Here is a 19,134-nt window from a genome sequence, read left to right as displayed (position 1 = left end):
AGAGCGGCTTGATAAACGAGGCATCTGTGTGACTTGCAATTGGGCGGGACGGCTCGTCGCACGTAACCCTTAAGTAATAATCCCTCGCAATCGATATACGGCACGAGATGTAATCTCGATCATTGGGAATTTGAGCTGAAGAATCTGAGAGGCTCTCATGTGTTTGGCGATAATTGAACGCTCGGGAGAGCGAGAGACTTTGTGCGTACGCGTGTAATTGCTATTTTTATAACGAAAGCGCGCTCGCACTTTGCAGATACGATCTCGCTCCGCGCGGCCAAGACAAATGCGCGATGCGTATTCGCGCGCGGAACATAAGCAGGTATACACTGAAAAAAAACACAGCCATTTTAACTGATCTCGCACCAGTATCCGTCATTTTACGAAGACTCGCCAAAATTACCGTAGAGTTCAGCAGTTTTAAAGAATCAGTTTGGTCGTTTTTGCTGGTGTCCCGCGTAAGCGACCAATTTTACGAGTCGCGACTCGCCAAAACAACCAGTGGCACACCGTTGTTCTTACTGAACAGTCGTTACGGTGGCAGAACGGTTAAGACTACCGGACTTAACAGCAGAAACGACTGTGATTTGTTTCAGTGTACGCATTTCTCGCTGTGCTGTACATAAATACGAGCATACGCGAGAGAAGCGTGCACGTTACAGGCGCGGAGACAGCGGCGGTATATATTAATTATCCGGGAATAAGAGAGAGCCTAAAGAAAATTAAGTAGCTCCATTTAAGCCGCGCGCAACTCGCCCTAACAATACGTAGATATATTTAAATCGCTCGCGAAGCTTTCAATTTTCTCCACCTCCTTCATTAATGCAGCCTCTCTATCTCTTTCTCTCTCTCTCTCTCTCTCTCTCTCTCTCTCTCTCTCTCTCTCTTCTCTTCTCGGCACGCCGTTCGCGCAGCCGAGAGAGAGAACGCGGTTTCCTGCCTCCTCTCTTTTTTTTGCTCGCAGGTATAATTATTTCCCCGGCTCGAACCGGCGCTCGCTTCGCTACTAGATAATTAGCGCTTTCTAATTGTCTTGTTATGGCGCTATATATACGAACCATTGCACTCGATAATTCATTTCCTCCGTGTGTTTCGCTGCGCGGTTGCTCTCGTTCTTGCGATATTCGACAGACGAGGAGGAATCTTGGGTGAAATTAAAATTATTGAAAAAACCGCTGCCAATTCATTGGCACTTAGCTTCCTCCAACTAAATTTATAGGTTCAATAAATAAAATATTGTTCCGAGGAAGCAAAAGTTTTGAGAAATATCAGTTTTTACATTTTAGCTCTTTATTTGAGAACTGCTCAACGAAATCGTTTAAAATTTTAGCGGCAGATAGCTTTTTTATGGTGAATCCGTCACCAAATAAAATTCTGAAGCATTTGACTAAATTGTTTGAGAGATATTTGCAAGATAAAGCAAAAGTGGCACACCTAGTGGTTATATTCGGAAGCTCTGAAATTTATACCAAAACAAGTGATCATAACCTCGCAATGATACAGTAATTTATTTGATCTGGCCCCACTGTTGGCGTAAATCAGTACATTCTAATATTTCTATAGAATCTTTTGTGTTCCTAATCATAAATTTTAAATCAATATTTATTATACATATATTAATCTCCAATATATATATATATATATATATATATATATGAACCTATTTAAAATTAACAGTACTCCTACAATGCGTTTACATCTATTACTGTTTCAAAATATTTGTCAGTTTTTAGATTTTGTTTAATTCCACAATGTCCACATAATATGTGATTAGAATTAACAATTCTGCTTCTTTCTTCAGAAGGTCTCATACTCCCATTAATATAGGATATTAATTTAAAAATGTCTACTATTAAAAACATTACGCTACATAATATTTTAGTTCTTAACTTCTATTTCTTTAAACTAGTAAAATAATTTTTAAACCTGCCTCCAAAGATCACGTGGTATAACTTTCAGAGCCGATGACAGCTCCCTCTTGCAGCGCCTTAATCTGCGAATAAGGAATCAAACTAATTTCTCAAAAAAATTGAAACTTTGATATCTTAAGGGGATGTCGACGCAAAATGCAAAAAGCTTTGCAAATCCGCCACGGGGTATTTTGTATTTCCAAACTTCTAGAAAAACAAAAAGTCTGATCAAAATGTTTTATGTAATAGAAAAACAGTGTTTTTTGGGATGACATCCCCGCAATAAACTTAGCCAACACACATAAAATATCTACTTTTTTCCAAAATCTCAAGTGCAATAAGGCCTTTACGTCCGTAATCAAGGCACAAAAAAAATAATTTTTTTAAGATTTTGATTTATTACTGAAAAAATAAGGATTCAAATCACTTGAAATTTAAGTGGGATATAGTTTGATACGTGACTCATGGACATGATTTTTTCGTGAGGTTATGATGTTTAGTTTCAGAGATATGGATTTAAAAAAAAAAAAACACCTTTTTCATTTTATCTGCCCAACAAAGCGGTCGATCCCGAGGACCAAACGTGGAAAACTAGGTATTTTTATTCTCTTTCAAATGCATTACAGTTAAATTGTCCAGTATGATACATACTACTTAGAACTACTTATAGCCATGAACTTTTCATGACTCAATATAATATTAATCTTATTAACTGAATGTTATAAGTAAATGAGATTGCGTTAGCAATTAAACTTTGATGTTAAATCCTTTAAAATTTCTAATTTTTGTTTTCTGTATTCTGCAGTCGCTTCTGCTCGTAAACGCTGATTTTCTAAAGTCTGCATCATAATTTCTGACTTTTCTTGATTTACTGTATTTGTACGTCCTAATAAATAAAAATATTAAAAAATTAAAACAATTTTACAGATACACATAAGTTAACGAATAATTATTAAGGAGACGTATACACCTCCAACTGTCAAAAAATGAAAAATTTATTATAATACACAGATACACTATAAAAAACAGAACAGATATAACATACATCAAATTCTAATCATGTTTTTTATATTGAACTTCAATATCTTCAATATTTTTGACATTTTCTCTGGGATGTGTCTGTCCCCTTAATATAAGAAACTTGTTAAAGAAATATTATTTCATATAGGCTTTTATATACTTCATAATTTATAATACTTACTACTCTTAGATTTCTCTTTCTCATTTTCATCGAAATCATCCATCGGTAAATTACATCATGCTTGTGAAAGTGGTTTAATCCATGGCTTTTTGGAAAACATCTCATCCAATATCCAATATCCAATTGTAGATTACAATAAAAATGTATTAGAAACATAAGTAGTATAATATTTGACAATTATTTACTGACTCACCTCAAAGTGTTCGCAGGTCTTTTTATCATTGCCAGTTTGTGAATTGTGATATTTCACTTTCTCTTTTTAACGTATCCATTTTAGTAGAGCATTGAACAGTAGTGAAAGCATGTCCTTTTTGTTTTAATCCTTCAACGACTAGAGTCCAAAATACCTTATGCCTCATTGATCCTTCGTCTAACTTTGATTGATGTTCTTTGTATAGCGACAGAAGCAACTTAGTCTGGGATTCAGTCCAAAAACAAAATTCTTCACCTTTAAAGTTTTAAAATATTCAATTATTCAAAAAGTTTTAAGTATAAAAATAGAATATCTAAGAACTGATGGATCGTGCAGACTTGCAAATTGGTATGCAAACCCTTGGAGTGCATTGCATGAAGCCAGTGCAGTTTCATGACCTTACAGACAGCAGAAGGCGTACATTGCTCTGAAAAGGTCGTTTCGACGCTCATGCTTCAGAGCTAATGCAACCTTCTGTTTTCTGAATGGTCAAAAAAACAGCACAGGTATCATGAACCTTTGAGGATATATTAATCAACTTTCAAGACTTTTAAAATATTAAAATTATTTCAAAAATTTAACATACCAATCTTGGTTTTTCTTGCTTTTTTGTTGACATTTACATTTTGAAAATCTTCTGTTTCATCTTCATTGCCAATGTTGTCTGTCAACTGAACTACAGTTGATGATCTTTTTTGTCCTACTTGCAACTTTGTTTGCGTCAATGATTGACTACCACTTGCTGCATGAATTTCATTTGTAGTTTCTTCTTGCAATAACTTTTTGGCAAACTCCATGTCTACAAGAAAATTATTAATAAGAATTAAAAAACAGTTTAAAAATACACATGTATGCAAATAAATAATTGAACTTAAGCAGCAGAGATAGCAATAGTTTATAGCAACATTTGATTGATCACGCTGAGATGGAGTTATCTCAATAGCGTGTATAATATTTGTTGCCTCGTCCTAGACATTTAAGGTGACTAAGTTGCTTCCTCCAGGCGTTGACTCATCTGCAGTACCAGCTGCTATTGCATTTATGGCTTGATGGTCGATAGCTGATTTATGCCGATTTAGCAGTTCAGTAGCAAATTCCATGTCTATACATAAAAATGAGCATCATAATTTTATACTATTTATAAAAATTGAAAACACAATTTACCCCTTGCAGCTTGTGAACTATCTGCTGGAGAGACATGCAGATAATATAATTCGCTATCCTCTTCTAGAATTAGCTCCACTAGCTGTTCACTGTTTTCATCGTCTTTGGCCATTTCAGTAATTTTATCTTGTATGTCAAGATTTCCCAAATCCTCATCAAGGCACTGCAGTATTCGCTAACACATAATACATACTTAGATTGTATGACATATTATTATTTATTGAAATAAAAAATAAAGATTATATCAGAACACTACTTACCATTACAGTTTATGTACAGCAAATGATCAATGGTACTGCTAAGCGGTGGAACGACTTTCCAGTCGAGTTCCAGTAGCCATTGCCAATCTCCCAAAAAAATAATGAAATCCGCGCATATTGCTGTACTTACTGGAGCTCCCATCGGAACACACCAACACACATATAAGAGATGTGTAACACACCTACACTCACGAAAATTCAAATATCTGTGGAATGTTTATTTTCGGTGCTGGTGTGAAGAAAAATAGTATACGCAACACAGGAGGAAAATTGAACAGCCCATATCTTGTCTTGCCCATTATCATATTGTGCAACGAGTGCGATAAGTTGCCAATTACGCACGCGGGTGGGTTTGCTAACGAGCCAAACGAGTGCGATATGAAGCCCGCGTGCGTGCTTGGCAACTTATTGTACTAGTTGCCCATACTATTTTGTTTCACAAGTGCGAGGATAAAGTACCGCATAACGCACGGTTTTGCTGAGGCTAACGAGAGAGGTTATGTAGACTGTGAGGGCGATGCGAGAAGCGTTACGATTTTTTTTCATAACTCAACGCTTTTACGTAGCGTTATTTTTCATTACGCAACGCTTTTGCTTATAACCTAACGCTTTTACCTCTAACCTCACCCGATGATGATATAATTCAAGAATTAGCCAAGGCAAAATCGTTGCGTTATGCGGCACTATCCGAGCACGAGTGATACAAAAATGTAGGGGAAGGTGGGGCATGTGCGGCACTGCAACTTTATTTAACTCCTCTGTCGGTAATATAGGCTATTTCGGGGTAAAAAAAACATTTAATAAATTGAGTATTAAAATAAATTCAATTCACAAAACTTGAATTGGTGGAGTATTTTTTTTTTTGCAATTTACAAAACAGAAATTGCTTCCAAAAAGCTCTACATGCCCCACCATGGGGCACGCATGGCACGGGGATGAGGCACACAGGTCAGGACCAAATTAGCCAACAGAAATTTTATAAACTCATTTTATTGCTCGAAGTTTTTTTTTTTTTTTTTTACATGGCATTTGGAACTCGAAAGTTCATTGCCTCATCTACGCAAGCCTTCCACGCTGCCCTATCTTGTGTCAACCCCACCCAAGATGCACCTCTCCGATCGACACCCACCCGTCCTATTTCTACTAGATCCGCTTTTACGTTGTCCTCCCATCTACGTCTAGGTCTAACTAGAGGTCGCGTTACTATCGGCCTGCCCTTCATGATACGCGCTGCCGTACAGTCGTCTCCCATTCTCGCTACGTGCCCTGCCCATCCCAATCTGCGCGATTTTATTATTCTGTTAATATTTGGTGACGCGTACAGATTGTGTAACTCATCATTGTGTAGTCTCCTCCATTCCCCGGTTTCCTCATCTTTCTTCGGCCCGTATATTTTTCGCAAGACTTTATTTTCAAATACCCTAAAACGGTTGTCCGCCTGCTTAGTGAGAGCCCACGTTTCGCACCCGTACAGAACCACCGGCAGTATTTTTGTCCTGTATATTCTTATTTTAACGTTTTTAGACAACAGCCTCGACTTAAGTAAATTACTCACGGCGTAGAAGCAAGCATTACTCGAATGGAGTCTCTTATTTATTTCAACATTAATCTCGTTTCTATCATTTATGGTTGTACCCAGATACCTGAATTCGCTAACCTTTTCAAAAGTAAAATTCCCACTCTGAGATCTTCCTCCCCTCTGCAGATGCCTAGCTTATCCACAATCATGTACTTTGTTTTTGATTCACTCATTTCTAACCCTGTATACTCCACCACTTTTATGAGGATTTCCGCGTTTCTTGCTACCGTTTCCCTACAATCCCCCAGTATATCCAAATCATCTGCGTAGCCTAGTATCTGCGTTGTTCCATTAAGCGTTGCGCCCATCTGGCTAACCTGCATTTTTCTAACTGCATACTCTAACGTTAAGTTGAACAGCACCGTAGAGAGCCCATCCCCTTGTTTTAAACCATCGCGTATCATGAAGGGTTCTGATACATTACCGCCTACTCGGACCTTTCCCGTGCTTCCGTTCAGACATATTTGAATTAATCTCACGAGTTTTTTCGGTACACCGAGAAGTACTAGAATTTGATACATTTTGCTTCGCTTAATAGAGTCGTACGCTTTTCTAAAATCTATAAATAGTTGGTGTATGGTTTCGCAAAATTCCCACTTTTTCTGTAACAACTGTCTTATGGTAAACATTTGATCGCTCGTCGATCTGTTGCGCCGAAATCCGCACTGATAATCTCCTACTATATCTTCCGCGAATGGAGTGAGTCTAGCTTGTATTACGTTTGACAGAACTTTGTAGCACGTTGCTAAAAGTGAAATACCCCTATAGTTATTGCAGTCTGTCTTATCCCCCTTTTTAAAAATCGGTATAATGATAGATTCCTTCCAATTTTCGGGTATTGTTTCATTTTTCCAGATGGCACATACTAGTCTATAGATTTTGAAAGTGAGCTCGACGCCCCCATATTTGAGTAACTCAGCTGGTATAGAGTCATTTCCCGCGGCTTTGTTGTTTTTTAGTTTTTTAATCGCGGCCTCTACTTCTTGGTAGCTCGGTTCCTCCACGTGGGGTTCAGCAGTGTGAATTTCGTCCCCTAATTCTTCGCTATTTTCGTGCACGTTTAATAATTTATCGAAATAATTTTTCCACAGCGACAGTAATTCGTTGTCATTTGTTACGAGGTCCCCATTTTCGTCCTTCATCAATTGCGCTCTACTCCTAAAACCCTTTCTGATGGCGTTAATCCCTCTGTACATTTCGCGGGGGTTATTTTCCTTACTGTTAGTTTCTATTCTCCTAATAAGATTCTTTTGATACTCCCGCTTCTTATTTCTGTAGATCGCGCTCGTCTGTTTCCTTACGTTAGAATACTCTTCTACGGTCCTATCGCTTCTATTTTGTAAGCTATCTAATTTAGCCTTTTTGCGCCTTTCAAACCAGAGTTCGCACTCTTCGTCAAACCATGGTTTGCTCTTTGGCTTTTTCTTTTTACCCAGTACTTTGTTCGCGGCCTCTTTTACCGTTTTTTCGATGCCCCCCCCCCCCCCCCCCATAAGCTATTCGGTTCGTCATTCCCCTCCGGCGATGTGTTTGCTTCTTCAAGTGCCTGAAACCTGTTATTAATTTCTATCTGGTACCTAATTCGCTCTGTTCTATCTCGTAGTTTCTCAATATCGAAGCTTTCTACCTTGTTTGCTTGCTTACTATTTTGATTCGCTACTAGTCTAGCTCTTAATTTGGCTACTACTAGGAAGTGGTCCGAGTCGCTATCTGCCCCTCTGTAAGCCCTTACGTCAAGAACATTAGTATGACGTCTTTTTTCAATGAGGATATGATCAATTTGGTTCTGTGTGGCCCCGTCCGGCGATGTCCACGTAGGCAACGTGTGTATGTTCTTGTGCTTAAAACACGTAGTTTTGATTACAAGATCTTTTGCCGCCGCGAAATTTATGACCCTAATACCGTTATCATTGCTGGCTTCGTGCAGGCTTTCCTTCCCTATAGTAGGCCTAAACATTTCCTCCCTACCTATTTTAGCATTGAAATCGCCTAATACTATTCTTGTGTCGTAAGACGCGAACTGGTCGATTACCTGCTCTAAAGTTTCTTAATAGAGATCCTTAGCTTCTTCTTCTTTGTCCTCCGTAGGACAGTGTACATTAATAAATACATATCTATACAATTCACCTTCGATAATGATGTACGAGAGCCTATCATTGACGGATTTGAAACTTTTAACCGAATGTATGATGCTTTTGCTTACGAGAAATCCGGTGCCTAGAGATCCCCCACTCCCGGTCCCATACAGGTACGTGAAGTTACCCGATGCTAGTACTCCGCCATCTGGCCACCGCGATTCCTGTATTGCTACCAAATCTAGATTGTACCTATCAGCTTCCTTTACGAGTTCTTTAAACGCACCTGCTCTGTATAGACTGCGAACATTCCAAGTTCCGACCCTTAAGTCCCTTTTGGTTCGGATTTGATTTTTTTTGAGCCATGATGTTATGTTAAACCCGCGCGCTTCGGATCCTGTTCCGATCGCAGATGAGTCCACCGTTCTAGAGGTGATAACCCCCATACCTCTCTAGAACTAAGTATGAGAGCTTTCCGACTTTGACGAGGACAGTGTCAATTCGTCGTCAGACACACTCCGGTTTCATTCTCGCATCCTAACGCCCCCCCCTGCAAGGCAGCGCACCTTCGCTGGCATCGTTACCGCGTAAGACCAGGTGACGAATCATTCTACACATCCCCTTTCGGGGCAGTTGTCATCGCTCCCGCATCCTCCTCGGCAGCAGGATTTTTGCCCATTTTTGTAATGTGTGATGTAAGAGATAGATTGAGAGATAAGAGATAATGTGAAGTGTTTTTATTGTTGTGGTGCTTGCGTAGTGTTTCTAGATGAATGCGTTCGACAGTTAGGGCTCATCACACCCACGCCTGTTCCTATCGGCTGTCCGCGGCTGCTTATTCAATTTATTCGCAGCTATCCTCTTTCTCAGGGGCTGTTCCGCTATCCGCAACCTAAGGACGCGCTGTGTAGTGGTGATAGGCACCCACCCGTCCGATCTGGACGACAACGCCCAAGACCCGCTTAGGGTAGCGGCATTGTAACAGGCTCGAAGATTTTACAGACAATAATTATAATCACTAGTCGACTAGGTAACCTTTATCACATTTTGCTTTTGATTTTAATAGTTTTTAACCTAGTAACACATTTTATTTGAATAACGAGATCAATAATTAATATTAAATATAAACAAACTCACAGTTTTCTAATTGAACTGCATCAATTTCACTTAATTGAATTACTTTAATTTCATTGTTCGCAAAATTTGCAATTAAATTCTCACTGACAGTGCAATTACTATTGTTTACAGGAAGATTTGCAAGTGCTTTACGTTTCTTTCTGCACTGTTAGAAGCAGGCAGCTTTCGCTTTACAGGTTTAGGAACTGGAATTGGCGTTGACTGTATCTATTTTTCCAGCATTCATGAATGCCTTTGCAAACAACAGAAACAAATTTTTTAAAGTGACTCGTTCACCTGTTCGTTGAAATGCATTTACTTCTTCTGTATAATAATGACTTATAGGTTTCATGAAGCCGACATCAAGTGGTTGCATTCTATGCGCGCAGTGAGGTGGAAAACAGATGATTTCAACTCCATGCTCCATCGCCAACTCAATTACTTCTAGGTTCTTTACATGACTGACATGCCCATCTAATAACAGCAGTACTGGGTTGTCTTTTGAAGCATGAGAATAATTAATGAATCTTCTAAACCATCTTGTATAAATGTAAACTTGTATCCATCCACTTTTGTGAAATTCAGCCCATGCTCCAGCTGGCGCTCCTTCAAGTAGTTCTTTATTTTCTTTCACTCTAGGAAAAATCAGCATAGGTGGCATGAAAGCTCCTGCGGCTGACATGCAAATTTCTGCAGTGACGGTTTCACCTCTTTCAGCAGCAGTTTTGCCTCCAACTTGTTTGTGTCCTGTACGTGCCACTACTCTAGAGCATGATTTAGGTACTATGGATATGTCAGTCTCATCAACATTGTAAATATTTTCAGCTTTGAAGTTGAATTTATCCATCAGAGACTGCAACAATGTAAAAAAATCATTGGATAATGTTGTCATTATTACGAGCACTTATAAATTCTTTTTGTAAAGTGGTTCTTGGAATGCCAAACTTTTGAGCAGCAGCTTTGCATGTTGAACCGCCGAGAACTGCACTAATAGCTAAATGCATCTGCCCATCATTCCACGACTCCTTATTAGTTTTCTTGACGTAATGCCGCACCATCACTACACTAAAAATCTTATAACTACAAGCAATTAACTAAAAAAACTACAAGCATCGAGCTGCTCCGTACTCAGCTCGCCGAACTCCGATTGAGTATAGAGGTGAGGAATCAGTCAGCTGATTCCGCAGATCGGAGCTACGCAGTGCTTCCGTGTGCCCTGCGTGCCCCGCTATGGTGCCCTCCGTGCCCCACATTTATAATTTTTTAAAAATAATTATTTTTTCATATTTAAGGCGGCTTTAAACAAAAATAAAAATACAGGGTTGTAGAATAAGCTTTAAAATATGTACTAGGATTATTTAAATCTCGCAATGTACTCGCTTATTGAAAAATGAAAAACACCTACGATTTCCTAACTTTTTTCCACTTGCAGGATAATTTTTTAAACACCTTTTTTGGGCTAAATATTATAAGGGGGAAAATCTAGACATATATATGAACTATTATTAAATGGATTTTTTATTTTTTACTGTTTTAATTTATAGATAGACGAGTGCCCGTTTCACCCGCCAAGCTTGCTGTGCCCCACCTTCCCCCGTATGTGTGTGTGTGTGTGTGTGTTTATATATATATATATATATATGGGGAAATCTACAGAAAATATGCAGTCAGAGTGCTCGAAAATCCGAAAAAAAAATTCGATGCTACATCGCTGCTACCACACTTTTCTTATCCTTTGAGGTCTATAGAACGCTGAAAAGGCGATGAGGGTCTACGTCAAATTAGGGTTTTAATTTTAAAAAAATTCGTTAAAATTTGAATGAACAGGGAAAAAGTTGTCGGCGTTTGTATGAACTTATTATTAAACGCATCCTATAATAGTCTATAGGTTAATTCAAAACTTTAGATTTAAACGAGCCCACACGCCCGCTGCATCGAGTCGTAGGCAGTCTGACATTACGGAGAACGATTGAAATTTAGTTTCATTTAAATTATTTTTATAATAAAACCCACCCGTTTGCAACGAAACTTGTTTTTGCGACGCCCCGAAATGTTTGACGCCATTATAGCCATAGTTCGACGGCATGTACTCGATGTCTGGGAGGCGCAAACTGAAAATGCCTCTACCAGGATCAAAGTGCTGAAAAAGATCTTTAATTTTAGCCTTGGTAGGTTAAAAATGGTTGCTTGGGTAAAAAGTTGTCTACGTTTAAAAAATGCAAAAAATCAAAAATATTTTGATTTTTCACGAAAACCGGCGATTTTGCTATTTTTAAAATTCTGATAAGTTTTGACTCGGGCTGTCATTGTTAATCGTCCAGGGCTTAAATTGAAGATCTTATCTTGTCCTTTGGTTTTGAAAATTTAGATTAAACCCCTCTTTGTTGAATAGCTATATATATGACAATCAAAAAGGTCGAAAAAGGGCCTCTGATAGCCATAAGCATATTTCCATAAGAAATTGATAAGCATACATATAGCTAATCAACAAATAAACTGTTAATCTAATTTGGTAAAATCAAAGTACAAGAAAGGAGCTTCAATTTAAGCCCCGGATGGGTGACGACAACCGCCCGAGTAAAAAGTTATTAGGATTTTAAAATAAAAAAATTGCCTTGTGTTTTTTATGAAAAATTTCGATTTTTCGCTATTTTCAGACCAAGACAACTTTGAATGTAAGCAACTATTTTTAACTCACCATGGCTAAAATTGAAGATTTTATCTCATACTTTGATCCTATAAATACGCATTTACTGTTTGCACCCCCAGAGCTTGAGTACATGCCGTTGAACAATGGCTACTTTTCATGAATTTTTACGACGAAAATTTCACGAAAAAAAATTTAAATCGCCCAGAAATCATTGTGCCGAGGTCGATATCGCAGGATCATCGCCTTTTCAGTGTTCTATAGACCTCAAAGGATAAGAAAAGTGTGGTAGCGGCGATGTAGCATCGAATTTTTTTTTTCGGATTTTCGAGCCCTCTAACTGCATATTTTCTGTAGATTTCCCCATATATATATATATATACATACACACACACACACACACAAACACTAAAAAGGCCTTTCGCTTCAGACTTGAAAAACTCTACTTTCACTCCACTTTTTCGTAGGCCAAAAGCGCGTTTTCGATGCACGTTATGAAAAAATTTTTGCGCTTATTTTAAAGCGCGTTTTCCTTTAAAATTAATAGAGTTTAGTATAAGCACTAATTACGAGCCTTAATTACGAGTTATTTTTCCTTATTTATATTGGAGCCTTGGTAGTAAATTCTCCATATTTCCTGATCGCGTATAATGATCTGCAATAACTATTCTACCCAGAAAAAGGTTATGATAAGCATAATAACACATTGATCTGCTTACAACTCGATAACTACATTTATAATCCTAATTCTAGCTAATAAATTATATTGATTCGATAAATTTATTTTATTCAATACAGCTCTACTCTCAAACTTCTACAAAGTTTATATGATACGTGTACACTACATTGATTCATCCAACCAACTGAACCCAATCATCAATGACTGTCGGTCTTATGAAATTTCATGCGGATGCCTTTTTGACATACATACAGACCTGTTTATGAAATTGTTGTTATATATAGTAATTTAAATTTAATTGCCATTAGAACCTCATTAAGCATTAGTTGTGCTGAGTAATTTTTTGTCCACCTGTTTGGAAGGACGAGTCGTTTAACTACGATCAATACTTTAGATTAGCTTGACCTTGACTTTTCAATAATAATTCTACAAAAATATACCTGTATTCTGTGCGAATTTCACATGCCTACTCTTGCATGTTTTTTACGTCCTCAACCATCAAGTCTGTTTCTGCCGTTAAATATTCGCTAGTAGCTTTTAGTTACAAATAAAGTTATTTTAATACGATCAAAAGGCAAATAATTCTGAAACGTTATCTATAATTATACAACACGTTAAAGTGAAACCAAAAACATCAAAATGTCTTCTAGATCATTTCTGTTCATCGAATACTTATTTATGAGGTAGCTGATAACATTTTTTAAACGGTATAGCAATCAAGTAATTATAAATAATTCATCGTTGTAACGATAAGATGATATTATGAGTTTATACTTTGTGTTCGAGTCCACTATACATTGACAATGTAACGTAGAATAGGTAAGTGAAATATTTAAAACGTTTGGAACTATCTAAAACAACGAATTTCAATTACTGATTTTTAATAATACTATTAAGATGCAACTTCATTTCTTCGTTACACGTATTCTTTTGGTCAGAAATTATTTATCGGAGTAGATCAAAAGCTTCTACTTAAAACTATGGATATCAGCACAATTGATCGAACAGTAAGTTTTAAAAATTAGCTTCCGATTGAGCATGTAATTTAATATTTTGCGTAAGTTGTCTCCAATTTCATCATTTGACTTTAAAGGAATCAGAAAACTTTATTATTCAAAATAATATTGTAAAAGGGGCGAAAATTGATTTTGGCGTTAAAAACCAAAGTCTTGGGCAATTACTTCTCGACACCTTCAGTCAGTACGCCGATCATTTGGGATGGGTAACGAATATTTATATTATTTTGATAAATATTTTTTTTTTCTAAATTGTTAAGCTTTATTTATTTTGGAAGATCGAACCGGAAACTGGAAAACAAATAACTTTTGGTCAAATGAAAGATAGAAGTATTCGGCTAGCTCTGTGGTTAAAGCAACAAGGAATAGGATCTGGAGATATAGTTACAATTTGTTCACCTAATTGTCTTAATAATTATGTAGTGATGTATTCTATCTTTTACGTCGGTGCAGTTTATAATTCTTGGCACCATGAATTTACATTAGGTAAAAAGCATATGTTTATGTAAAGAAGAAAAAAATATATGAAGTACATATAACTGCTCTGATGATTTTACTATATAAACATCTGCCTCTTTCAGATTCTGCACGCCATGCATATAAAGTAGCAAAACCAAAAATTGTATTTACAACCTCTCTTATGATCGATACAATCCAAGAGACTATTAAATTAGAGAATGGAAATACAAGAATTGTTGTTTATGACGATTGTAACAACAATAAAGAAACATTTGAAGATTTTATTCAAATGCGAAAAATTAAAGATGTAGAAACATTTACGGCTCGAAAAATTGAAAATCTATCAACTGAACCAGCAAGCTTGTTGTTTTCCTCCGGAACTAGTGGCCCTGCTAAAGCTGTCAAGACGAACTACAATCATCTTTTAAATTTGATTTTAACATGTTCGTTTAAGCATATGATACCTAATAAAGTGACTCTTTGGTATTCTACTACTTACTGGATACTCGGGATGCGTAGTATGTTGGCGTCAGTTTTTAGCAGATCTATCGTGATTCTATGTAGAAAATACGATCCTGAATATATATGTCAACTTATTGAAAAGTACCAGGTAAATTTATTGGCTTTCAGTTTATTCACGTCATCTTAATACGTTGCTAATCGATTTAATTTTATTTACAGATTAATTTAATTTTAGGATTTCCAAATTTTATTTCCAGCATCTGCAAAAATAAATTCTACGACAGATATGATTTCAGTTCGGTAAGTGAAATCTTAGTTGGCGGAGCAAAATTAAGTCAACATACGATTGATGGTTTTCGAACGCATCTGTCTCAAGTTAACCGCTATCAGATATACGGTATGCGTATTTGTTGCTAATGTGCGTGAAAACAATGCCGATAAATAAACGATTTGATTTTCTTAACAAGGAATGACGGAAAATGGTCTCGTTTGCAAGCAAACAAATAAATGCAAAAGTCCCACATCCGTTGGATATGTGGTGCCAAACGTTCAAGTTAAAACAATTGATCAAATAACTGGCAAAACTTTGGGGCCGAATGAAGCTGGTGAAATTTGTGTCATGAGTTCGTTCATGTTTAATGGATATTACGCCAATATGCAGGCCACTATCGAAACCATCGACGAAGATGGTTTGTCTGATTAAAATTAAATTTTATATAATTACATCAAATCACTACATAAAATAAGAGTATATAATTCGTCACCCGCTACAAAGAGTAACACTTTTCAGAATTCGCGTCAAAACTGATACCTTTTACTATTCGCCAACACTAGAACATTTTAGACCAACAATTTTTAAGGGGAGGTGGGAGTTATAGCTTCGCAAATCCACCACAGAGTATTTAGTATTTCAAATGCCAAAAAAAAACTAAAAGCCGTATTGACATTTTCTTTTGGTAGAATGATTATCTCAAACCTATGGCGCTCTGGTCTTGGTTTTTCATTGTAAGCTTTATTCAAAAAGTTATATGGAACAGAAAAACAATGTTTCCAGCTCCCAGATCCCCTTAAAGTGCTTAAAAAAATTTTAATTTAATACTATCTTTAAATTTTTATTTTTAAAATTTCTTAAAATATACAGCGAATTCATTAGTTTTATTTTCGATTTCCTACATCTATGTACTTTGCATAGAACAGAATAAAAGAACTCTGAACTGTGCTAGTCTTAGCGGCGAGAAATGAAATGGGCTAGTCTCCGTTGGGAGCGACGATGTATTATAAAAATATATAACTTATTTAGTTGTATTGCCACATAATACTGAAACAATTACACGCAGGATGGTTACACACTGGCGATGTAGGCTACTACGATGATAGTGGCGAATTCTTTATAATCGACAGAATAAAAAATATCATGAAGTTTCGCTTTCATCACATCTATCCACTCGACATTAGTGAATTGTTACTCAAGCACCCAGATGTTGTAGACGTTGGTGTTACCTCTTATCCTCACGAAGAAGACGTCGAGCACGTGATGGCTTTTGTGCAAAAAGTACCAGGATCTAAGGTATTGAAATTATCTTTAAATCATATATGTACTGAAAAATGAGTACTGATTGCATGCATAGGTTACCGAAGAAGAGCTCGTTGAACTATCATCCACATTAGGGTTTTACAAAAAACTTTGGGGTGGTGTAAAGTTTGTGGATGCTTTACCACGTACTATGACAGGAAAGATCGCTACTGGCGCCCTCAAAGAAATGGCTAAGGCATACGCTGATTCGAAGAAATAAAAAAATGCATTTTGTAGAATGTTATTGGTAGAAAATAAGCCAACCAGGATGGTCTGTTCACCAATGGTTAGTCCACGGCGTTGGCCAACCACTGCCCAACGAAATTTATCTATTAGAAGCCTGCTCTGTGTGTATCAGCAAATATGCGCTCTGCAGCTGATGTCGCGCATGCGCACTATAGTCACTCGTGGCGACTCGTGCGTACACCTTTTCACATAACCCCAAAATTTAATGCAAGTTTATACTCACTTAAAATCTAATTCTACGATGTCAAAACCATATTATTGTTCGATCTAATGTTTATTTATTAATAATAGAGTCATATTAATAAATTATTTGAGCAGGCATTGATGATTTATTAGCTTTTTGTAAGAGTTTTAAAATTGGACAACCGTTGACCAATGAATATTGTAAAAGCGTAAATGTCTGCCGGGAACTGTTGGCCAAACTTCATAAAATTGGCCAACCGTTGGCGAATGGTTCGCAAACGTTTCTACCAGGGATATATTATGCAGTAAATTATTGTTATTATTAATGTGTTGTTACTTTTACTATGATTACATCCTTGTTATCACCTATTAAATATTTTTATCCGTTAGAACTTGATAACTAAACGGCAGACTTTTACAAAAAAATAAGAACAAAAATCTCAGGGATCAAGATTGACAAGAACTACTTACTGTATGTAGATACCAAGTTATTTTACTAATTATTTGCTGAGAAAAAATGCAATTACAGGCAAAAAACCTTCTTGCTTTCTTCCTTAAGCAGCTTGATGCTGTTCCACAGTGCACACATATAACAATTAGATAATTTAGAAATTATTTTAATTGTAAAACAGAAAATACATAAAGTTAAAACAATAGAGTATGAAGGTAAAAAAGTTCAATACGGATTTTTATATTAAAGCAGTATAAAATTGTTTTAAAAAACTACTTGCTGAAGAATTGGCAGCGGTTTTTATCCTACTGCATCACCCGCGCGATCATCAATTATTTTAACTGTGCGAAAAGCAAACAAAAAACGACTTTTTACGCTAGTGCGGGTAAGCCAGCAGAAGGAAGAATTGCTCGTCCTTTTAATCGTGCTTGCCGGGGATTTAACTGCGAATTAACTTTGGGCTCTTTGAAGGGTGGGAAAAAGCCACACGGGCTCGCTTTACTCGAACCAACGTCAGCATATGTCTTTTCGCCCCTCGGGGATGTATCATCGACGTAATAGAGAATTACGCAGGCGGCAGCATGCCACGCGCCTCTCGGGTTTGATGATTTTTTTACCATTCATATGTGTAGAGGGTCACAATAGAACGAATACCGATACTCATATTTATTTCTATTGGTGAATTTTTTGTTTAATCATCATCTCTTACGAAATTTGTGAAAACTAACGGCAAGTAACTACAAAGTTGAGAAAAATCGAAAGTGAATAATCACTCTATTTATATCAACACATTATTGAAGAAGAATTTCTCAACCCAGTCGACAATCTATCCTTGATGATGTCAGTTTTTTTTTTAACAGCCGCTAAAAATCAAAGCGAGGAATGACGCTTACGCGGGTTTATTGAGACACCAATTAATAACACTTTCTCTCCCGAGTGCCTCGCTTCTTCGGCTTCTCTGTTTGTTTCCGTCGAGTACGTTTGTATAAAAGCCGCGCGTGCGCGAGTACACGAGTCGAGTTTCGCCGCATCAATTATCGTAGCTCGCATCAATCGACGCCGCGCGATTGCGAAAAATAAGACTCCGATATCTTGACTGTGACGATGTGCCAAGTAAATTAATAACTCGGCTGCACTTGAATCGCTCCGATTAAGACGTGCGACATTTTTATGCGCGCAATAATTATAGTAATGCAAATAAATGTTTTTCACTGTTCAATGATCTTTGAATCGGAGAAATCACGCCTCTGCGTCAAGGATCGAAGAATCTGGCACATTGGAGTTGTTGAACTATATTATCCGTTCACACGATAAAGCGTTTGAATACATTAAAGCTTCACGTGTGACTCTTATATAATCGTTCCTTTTGTCAAGTACCCGCAAGTAAATACGCTTGAATACAATAAGAATCAGCGCCGAGAGAGTATGAATACGGGGAGTGAGCTGCCCATGCAAATCTGCCCACACCATTACACGCGATAATTCCTTACGTAAGAGCCGCTCGCTCTCAGCACGCAGGAAAAAGGCCGATCGGGCGAGAATCGCAGCGTCACACAAAGTGCGGCTTATTAAAAAGATCATCGGAGTTACCGCACCGTCTCTCCCCTATACATGTATATATGTGAATTCGTGCGCCTATAAGCGACGCTCGCCCCTCGGCGTGTCAATAAAAATCGAGTCTGTGCGCGTGTGTGCGTGTACGAGAGGGGTGGAGACGACTACGCCAGATAATACGAGGAGTGGAGGGGCGAGAGAAAAAGAGACCGGCGTACTATGGCACGATGGAGATAAAGGGAGTGAGAGAAAGAGCAGCTACTGCCGCACGCGCCGGCGCTCGAGGGGTCTTGTTTTATTGGTTTATTTATCATGGTGTAACATCGTTGGCTTAACCGAGGATTACGCTCGTCAGATTTTTATTAG

At 37.4% G+C, this 19,134-nt stretch overlaps 3 protein-coding genes across 5 annotated transcripts; 1 reads left to right on the top strand and 2 right to left on the bottom strand.

The window, feature by feature from the left end:
• Positions 1–2,450: 2,450 nt before the first annotated feature.
• On the bottom strand, positions 2,451–5,736 carry LOC107981984. 2 transcript variants are annotated; one of them, XM_031928901.1, is made up of 5 exons: positions 4,729–5,736; positions 4,469–4,643; positions 3,891–4,406; positions 3,112–3,559; positions 2,451–2,796 (listed from the first exon to the last, which is right to left on the bottom strand). In XM_031928901.1, the coding sequence occupies exons 3-4, from the start codon at positions 4,099–4,101 to the stop codon at positions 3,330–3,332; spliced, it is 441 nt and encodes a 146-aa protein (XP_031784761.1). In that variant the 5' UTR covers positions 4,102–4,406; positions 4,469–4,643; positions 4,729–5,736; the 3' UTR covers positions 2,451–2,796; positions 3,112–3,329. The 2 variants fall into 2 exon arrangements, with proteins under 2 accessions (XP_031784761.1, XP_031784762.1); XM_031928902.1 differs by lacking the exon at positions 4,729–5,736 and having other exon boundaries at positions 4,469–4,718.
• Positions 5,737–9,325: 3,589 nt separating this feature from the next.
• On the bottom strand, positions 9,326–13,377 carry LOC116738583. 2 transcript variants are annotated; one of them, XM_032599756.1, is made up of 2 exons: positions 13,265–13,377; positions 9,326–13,200 (listed from the first exon to the last, which is right to left on the bottom strand). In XM_032599756.1, exon 2 carries the CDS (start codon positions 10,388–10,390, stop codon positions 9,698–9,700), a length of 693 nt encoding a protein of 230 aa, XP_032455647.1. In that variant the 5' UTR covers positions 10,391–13,200; positions 13,265–13,377; the 3' UTR covers positions 9,326–9,697. The 2 variants fall into 2 exon arrangements, with proteins under 2 accessions (XP_032455647.1, XP_032455648.1); XM_032599757.1 differs by having other exon boundaries at positions 9,326–13,175; positions 13,265–13,365.
• Positions 13,279–17,089, top strand: LOC100116513 (luciferin 4-monooxygenase). Its single transcript, XM_001600939.6, has 9 exons — positions 13,279–13,643; positions 13,722–13,831; positions 13,918–14,046; positions 14,119–14,326; positions 14,422–14,909; positions 14,981–15,158; positions 15,229–15,450; positions 16,099–16,328; positions 16,390–17,089. The coding sequence occupies exons 2-9, from the start codon at positions 13,805–13,807 to the stop codon at positions 16,552–16,554; spliced, it is 1,647 nt and encodes a 548-aa protein (XP_001600989.2). The 5' UTR covers positions 13,279–13,643; positions 13,722–13,804; the 3' UTR covers positions 16,555–17,089.
• The last annotated feature ends 2,045 nt before the right edge of the window (positions 17,090–19,134 follow it).

The sequence above is a fragment of the Nasonia vitripennis genome, chromosome 4 (assembly GCF_009193385.2).
Source record: "Nasonia vitripennis strain AsymCx chromosome 4, Nvit_psr_1.1, whole genome shotgun sequence".
Lineage (NCBI taxonomy): Eukaryota > Metazoa > Arthropoda > Insecta > Hymenoptera > Pteromalidae > Nasonia > Nasonia vitripennis.
This window is presented reverse-complemented; position numbering and strand designations above follow the sequence as displayed.

What these genes read in the sequence shown, in the direction of transcription:
- LOC107981984 (XM_031928901.1), bottom strand. Translation starts at nt 4,101, where the DNA reads ATGGAGTTTGCCAAAAAGTTATTGCAAGAAGAAACTACAAATGAAATT. An exon ending in AGCAAGAAAAACCAAGATTG is followed by an intron (nt 3,560 to 3,890) that starts GTATGTTAAATT and finishes AAAACTTTAAAG; the next exon opens with GTGAAGAATTTTGTTTTTGG.
- LOC116738583 (XM_032599756.1), bottom strand. Translation starts at nt 10,390, where the DNA reads ATGACAACATTATCCAATGATTTTTTTACATTGTTGCAGTCTCTGATG.
- LOC100116513 (XM_001600939.6), top strand. Translation starts at nt 13,805, where the DNA reads ATGGATATCAGCACAATTGATCGAACA. An exon ending in TCAGCACAATTGATCGAACA is followed by an intron (nt 13,832 to 13,917) that starts GTAAGTTTTAAA and finishes TTGACTTTAAAG; the next exon opens with GAATCAGAAAACTTTATTAT. An exon ending in CGAAACCATCGACGAAGATG is followed by an intron (nt 15,451 to 16,098) that starts GTTTGTCTGATT and finishes AATTACACGCAG; the next exon opens with GATGGTTACACACTGGCGAT.